Genomic DNA, 9,683 nt, shown 5'->3' with positions numbered 1-9,683 from the left:
TCATCGGGTCATAAATTGGAGTAAAATCATACATGAAATTTGATTTTGAAAAATAATACGAGTGGTTTAAAAAAAAGTGACGAGCTGATTTGTCAGTTGGCTTATATTATAACTCTATGGTTGGCGTACACAAGCATGTAAATGCATACGTATGAAAAAAGAATGCGTACAATTTGACGTTTGATTACAATAAATATTTATTATTATAATACACCCATAATTGCACCCCTGTCATCATCTTTGTTTGTCCAAGGTGTGTAAAAAAACTGAAGCATGTCAGTCATCACATACAAGTCAAGTGTCGTTAATAATGTCATGTCATCACTATTGGTCTTTACACGTACATATTTAAATAAATAGCTTGCGTCGATTTTAAGTAAGTCATCGTGTCAGTCAGTCTACTTAATTTGTAAGGGTGGGTAAAATACTTTGTTAAAATGCAGTATTTTGAGCCCGGTTCTTCCCAGGGTTTGGATTTCCGGCGGGGCTGTTACACCCACAAAAAGACGAAAATCTACGTGGAGAAGGCAACAGTCAGTCAAAAATACGGGTTTTCTGAAGAAATTAATTTTTTATCGCTGTGTTTTCACAATTTTTTTTTAGAAATAAAGTATTTTAACAACGGTATAAAATTAATTACCGACAACCCCTACATTTTCATGCGACTGTTTCATCCACAAAAAGATAAAAATCTACGTAGAGAAGACAGAAATCAGCCGGAAATACAGGTTTTTTGAAAAAAATTTTGTTTTCATCGCTGGAAAAATTATTTATTTTTAGAAAATCGTGAAAACAATGCATTTTTCCAACGATAAAAAGATAATTTCTTTACAAAACCCGTATTTTCGACGGGCTATTGCCTTCTTAAAGTAGATTTTCGTCTATTTATTGGTGTAACGCAGCACCGGAAATCGAAAACCCTGGGAAGAACCGAGCTCAAAATATTTGACTCACAAAGCATTTTGCCCACCTTTTTTAATTCGTATTTATTAATGGCCTGGTTTTCTGTCTCGAAGTCTAAAGTCGATGCGGAATAATAATTACAAAATATTTATGGCTTCAAAATTCTTCTAAAAATGTGCACGTTTCTAATATCATAAATAATTTAAGAGATTATAATAATTTGAGTATTTAACAAAATTAGTGAACTTTTTCCTCAATTTTTCTACTCTTTCCTCCCCCACCGAAAACTGATTCTGGCGTGCATACAAATTTCATGCATACATCTTCGGAGGAAGACGATTTTTCATGATTTTTAGTAAAGTCCTCTTCCTTCCTTAATTTGAGACCTCTCCTAATTTTCTCAAAATAACGACCCTCCTCCGGCAAGCTGTTGGCCAACCTGAAATAATTTTACAAAAGAATTCAATCAAAAGTTAGCAAATACCAATCACCCCCCAAACATTACGTATTTCTTTAAAAAAAAATAAATCTGTAATCGTACAAACCCTGCCACTTTTAAAATCTCCATAAAAGTTTATACATAAAAATTGTACAAAATTTTCTGTGCTTCTCGTTCTGCAGAAAAATTTGACAAATTTTCAGTAGATTTTGTAAAATCTGTGGCATTATAAATAACCACAAAAGATTTTGAAACCCTGCTAATTATTTTAATCATCATAAAACTTCATACACATAAATTCTGCATAAAAAATGATTTACAAATTTTCAAAATTTGAAAAACTGTAGCATTACAGATAAAATTCTGCAAATCCTTTATCTACATTTTCTCATAAAACTTCTCATAAAGAAAGGATTAAAATCCCATGCAACGACAAAGCTAAAACTTGTGTTGGGAACACATTTTTCTTTGACGACGTCCAGCACTTGTTTAGACTCGTGTTGAACGTTAACTATTAATTAATTAATATTGATAATATATAATATTGAATTAATATTAATTAATATTAATATTAATTATCAATTAATTATTAATTAATATTAATATTAATTATCAATTAATTATTAATTAAAATTAATTGCGGTAATTAATTACGCATAATTTTACGAGAAATAAATTCATTTCACAATATCCATACCACGATGGAAGCCTTTAACGTGGTATGCATATTGTGACATGAATCTATTTCTCGTTAAATTATGCGTAATTACCATAATTAATTTTTCTTTCGGAACAAGCGGATGATATCCAGTCAGAGTCATCAAATGGCGGATCCGAACACATTTAATCAACACGAGTATAACTAAACAAGTGCTGGACGTCGTCAAAGAAAAATGTGTTCCCAACACAAGTTCGTTGCATAAAACTTTATACGTAAAATTTGCACAGATAAATTTCCCAAATTTTTACCACGTCAATTTCGCAAATTCTAAAAATAATTATTCTCTCACCTTTCCACCCACATCCACCCCACGCCCCTAATCCCGTCATACTCTCTCCCAGATCTCGCCACCCTGCAAACGATCCGCTCCACACACTCCTCACTTTCCAGCACGTCACGCACCATCCTGGAAACGCTCGAAAATGTCGCATTCCTCAAAAAATTCAGGTCGATCATCGTGATCGCGGATCGTCCCGGGATTAAAATCGGCTTCAAGAGAAACGCCACCCCGAGCAGGATCAGTTTCAGGCCGATCAAGGTGAAGGGAATGACCACGATGGGGAACAGGATGGGGCCCAGGAGGGGCAGGAAGGGGAGCAAGGTGACCAACCCCTTCGCACCCGCCACGCCCTTCAACCCCTTCAACCCCACCAGACCTAAGAGACCCGCAATACCGCTCCCATCACCACCACCACCTTTGTCGTCACCATCATCACTAGAACCCCACCCCCCACCAGATGTCATAGGAACTCCGTACGAGTCGGCATTACCTAAAAAAATGTACAGGGTCAAATAAGTTTTTGCAATTTGCATTGCAGGGATAAAATCCGACATTTTTGAGAAAAATGAGACAAAAATGAGACGAATACTTTTTCGAAATATAGTATTTTAAGCCCCGTTCTTCCCAGGGTTTGGATTTCTTGGGCTGTTACACCCACAAAAAAAAACAATAATCCACATGGAGAAGACAACAGTCAGTCGAAAATGCAGGTTTTCTGAATAAATTAACTTTTTATCCTTGTCGAAACACTTTTTAGAAAATCGTGAAACAATGCATTTTGACAGATAAAAAGTTCATTTGATCCTAAACCAGTATTTTCGTCTGACTGTTGTCATCTTCACGTAGATTTTCGTCTTTTTTTGTGGGTGTAACAGCCCAAGAAATCCAAACCCTGGGAAGAATTTAGCTCAAAATACTAAAGCATTTTAGCGATCACTGAAAATTTTGCAATTTTTCCATTCTTTTTTCTGCTTACTCACCATCCCTGCGATATTTGCACTTCATTTTCCCCTTGTCCGTCATGATACACCTCTTTTTCGACTTGATAACAGGATAATTGTATTGTTGTTGAGGATACGTTTGGTAATGGAACATGGTGGGGTTGCCCATCACTGGTGGATTATCCACACCCACCACCACGTTCCCTTCTTCCTGAGCCGGTTGTCCATATGCAAAGCCCTGCTGAACCTGACGACCTGTTGACCCCCCACTTGTTACCGTTACTGATTGCGAGGCGGTAATGTAGGCAAAAATGAGGAAGAAATATAAAATTCGCATTTTTGATGAGACACGCATTTTTACAACTTTTCATGGGAGTCGAAAAAGAAACTGAAATCCGATCAGTAAACATTTTACCATTTTATATCAAGATTTTTTTCCTTGTGTTTCGAAATGAGGTCGTCGAAATGATAACTTATTTATTTATCGATATGCGTGGGATAGATGATTTTGCATAGTTTACAATTAAAATATTAGTGGACTGGTCACATCATCGAATGATACGCAGTTTAATATTTATTATTCTTTCTTGTTACTTACCCTTCTTTATGAGTACGCAGAGGGCGGATATGTATTTATTTTGGTAAGCATTTTGGGACAATGTTGTTAAGAGAAAGATTAAAGATTAGAAATTAAAGATTAACGATTAAATAATAAATTTGAAATTTTTGTGACAAATATTTTTCATGACAGGAAAATGCAAAAATTGGTAAATTTGTACGCCAAAATCGGAAATTATTAATATTAAGGAACACGCATGAAACAATAATTAAATAAGATTTATATTTATTTCAAACCTTTACATTCGATGCCGACGATGATCAAATTTTGTAAGTGTGTTGCGTTCATTAACTTTTATAGAGACCCAAATTTCAATTCTTTGTTTTTTCACATATTGCTTAACAATTAATTTATACCTGAAGTTACGTAGTTTAATAAACCTATTAGTAAAAAAAATCACTTTTCGGCGGTGTACATACGCATTTTGACTATTTATTTATTTATTTATTTATTTATTTGTTATTTTAACGATGTCCCGCATTCCACACAGTATTGTCACACATTTCTAGGTTTTCGGACATTAATATTTCCGCTATGATTTAAAAAATTCGTAAATCTTTTACATATTTTTTTAATATTTCAATAATGTGAGACGAAATTTTTCTGGTCAAAGAAATTGGACCACAAAAAATCCAAAGTATGAATTTTGCTAGAATTCTTATTTTTATGTTGTTTTTTTCGTACAGACTCGGTGATTTGGACAGAATTTTGACATTTGACATTTTTTTCATAAACATTAAATATATATTTTACCTATATTTTACCTATATAAATACATATCCGCTCTCTGATCGCGACGGAATTATGTGAATCCAATGCATACGTACAAATGTAAAGTGTCTCTTTAACAGAATTCCTCTATCCACTCCGGATGACTAAATAAATGACAATGTGATGCGACCACCATGCACGCCTCGCAATGAATGAAAGCACTTGAAAATAAAATGAATTCAAAATGAATTATTTTCTTTTTATTAGCATTGATCTTGACCGAGAATGGAATGCGGGACATTGATAAAATAACAAAAAAATATGTAAATAAATAATTAAAATGCGTATTTACATCGCCGAAAATTAATTTTTCTAATAATCAGGTTTAACAAAATTAATCAAATTCAGATTGAATGGAATTAATTAAATGTTTGGATTAATTAATGTTTTACTTTGATTTGAAGCAGGAACATCAAGTCTTATCAAGAGCATATTTCTCAATTTTATTACAACTTCGTCAAATAATAAGTTAAAAATAAATTACGTAGTTTCTTAAATAGAAAAAAATATGAAATTGAAACCGGAAGTTGAACAGAAATTCGGGAACATTGTACACATTTCTTTCTTCACCAAAGTCCAAGTTAAAAAAAGTAGATCGAGTATTTTTTAGGTCAGTCCGTGAAAGAGTGAGACCAATAATTGTAAATTTGTCAGGTACTTATTTGTCCAAATTATTTTCGTCACGTCGTCATCGTCATCGTCACTTCGTCACAAATTCGTCACAAATGTCTTCTTGATCAAGTTTTTCGTAAATTTAGTAACGTAATTCGTAATTTCATATGTAAATTTTCATAACGTACTTCATAATTTTTTGTCAGTCATAAATACACAAAATTTTCTACTACATAAAATTTTACTTAAACATTTGTTCCCTTTTCCCATTTCGTTAACGGTTTACAAGCTAATTTCAAACATGTCTCGTTTCCTTTTGCGTCATCATAAAACTTGATGCCACGTTTGATCCCGATTTTTAATCCTCCAGTCTTACCATCCTTCGGTAATTGGTTGACAATTCTAGTTCAAAATAAATAAATGATTTAAATTTTCATTTCAAAACTTCAATAATTGGAAAAATTAATTAATAACAACGTTGAGAATTTCAATCCTAAAATTTCAATAATTACAGCTACAAACGTTAATTAATACAAAAGTTAAAAATTTCGATTTAACAAATTTCAAAACTCAATAAAAAAGATCAAAATTTCAGTTTCAGCATTTCGATTTAACAAATTTCAAAAATCAATAAAAAAGATCAAAATTTCAGTTTCAGCATTTCAATTTAAAAAATTTCAAAAATCATTAAAAAAAGATCAAAATTTCATTTTCAGCATTTCAATTTAACAAATTCCAAAAATCGATAAAAAATATCAAAATTTCAATTTCAAAATTCCAAAGTTTCAATTCAAAATTTCAATAAATCCAAATTTAATTTACTTTTCCATGAAACCCTCCTGAATCCCGAACTTTCTGCCAACTCTCGCAATTTCGCACGCCATCCTTTCCACGCACTCGGGACTGGTCACGACCTCATTTACCAAATCATTCAAGCCAACAAATCTCTCCAGCAGTACGGTCCTCGTCATATTCGCGTCCAGCAGTTCAAACTGCGCGCCTCCGCGCGCCATGGTCCTCCCAGTAATTACAGGGATCGGAATGAACAAGAATAGAATTGCGAGGAGCAAAAGGGGCAGCAGCAGGGGGAGGAGGAGGGGCAACAGGAGGGGTAGCAGGAGTGGTAAAAGTATCGGTAAAAGTGGGAGGAGCAATGGTAACAAGGCCAACGCGCTTTTCGCACCCTTTAGACCTTTAAGTCCTTTCAGCCCGAGGAGTCCGATGTACGGGAGGAGGGCTTCAAGTCCGCCGTCTTCGTCTTCCTCTTCTTCTTCCCCCCAGCCCCCACCCCCTCCGCCATAGCCTCCTTTGCCCTTAGAAGAACCACCCCCCTTGCCCCACCCACCTCCACCACCCCCGCCCCCACCATATCCACCTCCCCCAGCCCCACCAATCACGGCTGCAGCGGCGTAAGAGTCCAAACCTTTAGAGAAAATACAAAATTGTCTCATTTTTCCCTTTCTTTAAGATGTCATCGGATGACGATTTTAATTATGTCATAGATTTTTATAATCTCATATTCTACCCTAATGCAACCTCTTTCCATGTAATTTCTAAAATGGGCATTAATTTCACGAGTTTTCAGATAAATGTAAGTTTTCATATTTTAAAGTTAATTTTTGCCAGTACAAAACTACCGATTTGAAAGAAATTCGCGAATTAATTTTTCAGGAAATTTATTCTTAAAATATGTTAAATGACTTGGCTATTTTTTCAAATCGATAGTTAATTGTACTAAAAAAATTGAAATAATTTAAAATTTAAAATTAAAAAAATTAACTTTCCATTAACGTCCAAAGTGCATTTATACATCTCAAAACTCATGAAATGCATGCTATTTTTACAAATTTACATGTAACGACGTGAAGAGTGTGAGATTAAAAATCGAACCAATTCCACCTTAATAAACCCCAATTTTGTTAACCTTAACCTCCTTTTTCTTACCTACACCACCCCCACCCCCACCTCCTCCTCCTCCTCCCCCAACTCCATACGAAGAATCCCTCCTATTCAAACATTTGATCTTTCCCCTCGTATAAGTGCATCTTCTCCCCCCCTTCTTCTGGTACGGGGGGAACATGTCGTACCCGTACGAGGACCTCGGTTGCGTCCCACCCATCAATCCCGTCTCGTCATAATTATTATTATAATTATTGGAAAAACTGTTATAATAATTTCCTCCTCCGTACGGCGTCGTCACTTCCGGTTCTGTCTGCATAACGCCCGAATCAAGACTTCTCGCCCCCCATGACTCCGTTCCGGTCACACTCACGTCACAATTCACACCGGAAAAATAACAATTTAACGTCAGTGTCAAAATTACTAAAAAATTGTAACGTTCCCATTTCAACATTATATTTTAGGAAATCTTCCCTCAAAAATATGTCAAAATTTTAAAAAAACAGGACACTTTCCGAAGCAAGGTACCGAATCAAACTGTAAATTCATCCCCGACATTGTCCCACTATTTATATCGGATCAGAATGAATTTGTATGAAAAATGACGACGCCTCGTCAACTCGTCTGCTTGAGTGGACGTTTGATGCGATGTGTGGACTGGTCATTCAGCTATATTTGGTTCATGCACAATATGATTTGTACCTGAGGAATTTATAAATCGTGATTACAAACTTTGCCGAATTTTTAACCATTCAATTTTTACTGTACAAAGTACAAAGCGAATTTGTCAGATTAAGGACAGACCAGACACATAGATGTATTTTTATTCGGATGAGCATCATTGCTCAAAAAAACCAGAAGTTTTAAGCCCGAGTCAGGTTGTCATTAAATTGTAATTTTCCTAAGGCGAATATATATGCACATTTATGAAAAATTTTGAAAAATTGATTTCTTCAAAGCTTTAGTTAAACAATGCATTTTTTTGCCCAAATTTCTACAAGAATACTACATTATATTATTGATTTTATGTAGTTATAAACAAACAAAAAATACATTTCAACGTCTTCATTTTACAAGTTTTTTGTTCTTGCGATTTTTTTATCGATATCTAAAAATTGTTTCGTAATTTTGCATCTGCAAAATTTACGATAAGTTTTACGAGCATAATCGATAGACAGACAGACAACCATAACCGGTACATAAGCTTTGACTCGGACTAAAAATATTTAAACATTTTTAGCCAAATTGAATATGTATAAACAAAAATTGTAATTTTCCTAGGGCTAATATGCATATTTATTACAAATTTTGAAAAATTGATTTTAATTTCTTCTAAGCTTTAGTTATAAAATGCATTTTTTTGTCTAAATTTCTACAATTCTATATGAATTCTATCTATGAATTCTATATGATCTAATTGATTTTATGAAGTTATAAGCAAACAAAAAAATACATTTTGACGTCTTCATCTTACAATTTTTTTTCTTTTCAAATTTTGTTATCAATACCTAAAAATTGTTTCCTTTAAATTTTGCAGATGCAAAATAAGTTTTACGAGCTTAATTGATGGACAGACAAACGGAGAACCATGCCGGCTATGTAAGGCCTAAATCGGGCTAAATACAACCAAGCCATCCATCCATAATCATTAGTCGTCACTTTTCTTATTAATAAATCAAATCTTTTCCTCCTCTTAAGAAGAGGTCTAATTACTGCCTTTTTTATTTGTTAATGACCACCTCACTCTTTCAGTGGCCGCGGAAGTTGTGGGGACATTGACATTGTAGGATAGGGGGAGGGACAGGTTTATATAAAAATGATGGGGACATCGAATAACCGTGGGGACATTGTCCCCCTATCCCCACCAACGCTTCCGCGGCCTCCTAACTCTGTAAGTAATTGATTATTGACCTAAACTGCCACCATCCGTGAAAGAAAACAGAAAAACAAACTCTTTGCTAAATATGGGCAAAATTTTTGGTGATTCGGTTTTATTTTTATTTATTTGCCACACTCTACTTTTTTAGCAGAGTTGTTGATTTAATCAATAAACTTTCGCTTGGCAATTTTCATGTGTTTTTTTCTTCTTTACTTTGTTTTGTTTAATGCGAGCTATTTAAGTACTTAAATACTTGCTACCGACTTTGACACATTGACACTTGAAAAGTTACAGGCAAGGAGGAGGAGATGAGATTAAAAGAAAATTAATGCCAGTGGTAAGTAAGTAGAAGCATACAAAAGTTTGATTTGATGCATCTTTTCATGATTACAAAGTGCAAGTCATCATCGTCGTCTTCAAAATTCAATGAGTCAAAATACAAGTATAAGTATTTTTTTCAGGGTTTGATAAAACGTAATAATCACACTTTGTGATTTAGGTGTGATTTTCACATCCTGTGATTTCTTAGCCAATTGTGATTTTTGTGATATTATTACTGAGGGAAAAGTGAGACAACTTGGTTAAAATGCAATCCTGGACAAACCCAATTAGATATTTG

At 34.2% G+C, this 9,683-nt stretch overlaps 2 protein-coding genes across 2 annotated transcripts; both read right to left on the bottom strand.

The window, feature by feature from the left end:
* Positions 1-179: 179 nt before the first annotated feature.
* On the bottom strand, positions 180-4,277 carry LOC118438705. Its single transcript, XM_035859300.1, has 3 exons — positions 3,324-4,277; positions 2,353-2,833; positions 180-1,342 (listed from the first exon to the last, which is right to left on the bottom strand). The coding sequence occupies exons 1-3, from the start codon at positions 3,637-3,639 to the stop codon at positions 1,141-1,143; spliced, it is 999 nt and encodes a 332-aa protein (XP_035715193.1). The 5' UTR covers positions 3,640-4,277; the 3' UTR covers positions 180-1,140.
* Positions 4,278-5,086: 809 nt separating this feature from the next.
* On the bottom strand, positions 5,087-7,405 carry LOC110859077. Its single transcript, XM_022107939.2, has 3 exons — positions 7,231-7,405; positions 6,109-6,709; positions 5,087-5,688 (listed from the first exon to the last, which is right to left on the bottom strand). The coding sequence occupies exons 1-3, from the start codon at positions 7,403-7,405 to the stop codon at positions 5,532-5,534; spliced, it is 933 nt and encodes a 310-aa protein (XP_021963631.1). The 3' UTR covers positions 5,087-5,531.
* Positions 7,406-9,683: the final 2,278 nt, after the last annotated feature.

Source organism: Folsomia candida, unplaced genomic scaffold (assembly GCF_002217175.1).
Source record: "Folsomia candida strain VU population unplaced genomic scaffold, ASM221717v1 Fcan01_Sc024, whole genome shotgun sequence".
Taxonomy (NCBI): domain Eukaryota; kingdom Metazoa; phylum Arthropoda; class Collembola; order Entomobryomorpha; family Isotomidae; genus Folsomia; species Folsomia candida.
Note: the sequence above shows the minus strand (reverse complement) of the source record. Positions and strands in the feature narration are given on the sequence as shown.

Bases quoted from the DNA above. Each gene is read 5' to 3' on its own strand.
- LOC118438705 (XM_035859300.1), bottom strand. From the start codon at position 3,639: ATGCGTGTCTCATCAAAAATGCGAATTTTATATTTCTTCCTCATTTTT. The intron at 2,834-3,323 runs GTGAGTAAGCAG...ACATTTTTTTAG, and splicing joins GTGCAAATATCGCAGGGATG to GTAATGCCGACTCGTACGGA. The intron at 1,343-2,352 runs GTGAGAGAATAA...AAATTATTTCAG, and splicing joins GGGTGGATGTGGGTGGAAAG to GTTGGCCAACAGCTTGCCGG.
- LOC110859077 (XM_022107939.2), bottom strand. From the start codon at position 7,405: ATGGGTGGGACGCAACCGAGGTCCTCGTACGGGTACGACATGTTCCCC. The intron at 6,710-7,230 runs GTAAGAAAAAGG...TTTTCTCTAAAG, and splicing joins TGGGGGTGGGGGTGGTGTAG to GTTTGGACTCTTACGCCGCT. The intron at 5,689-6,108 runs GTAAATTAAATT...ATTTTGAACTAG, and splicing joins CAGGAGGGTTTCATGGAAAA to AATTGTCAACCAATTACCGA.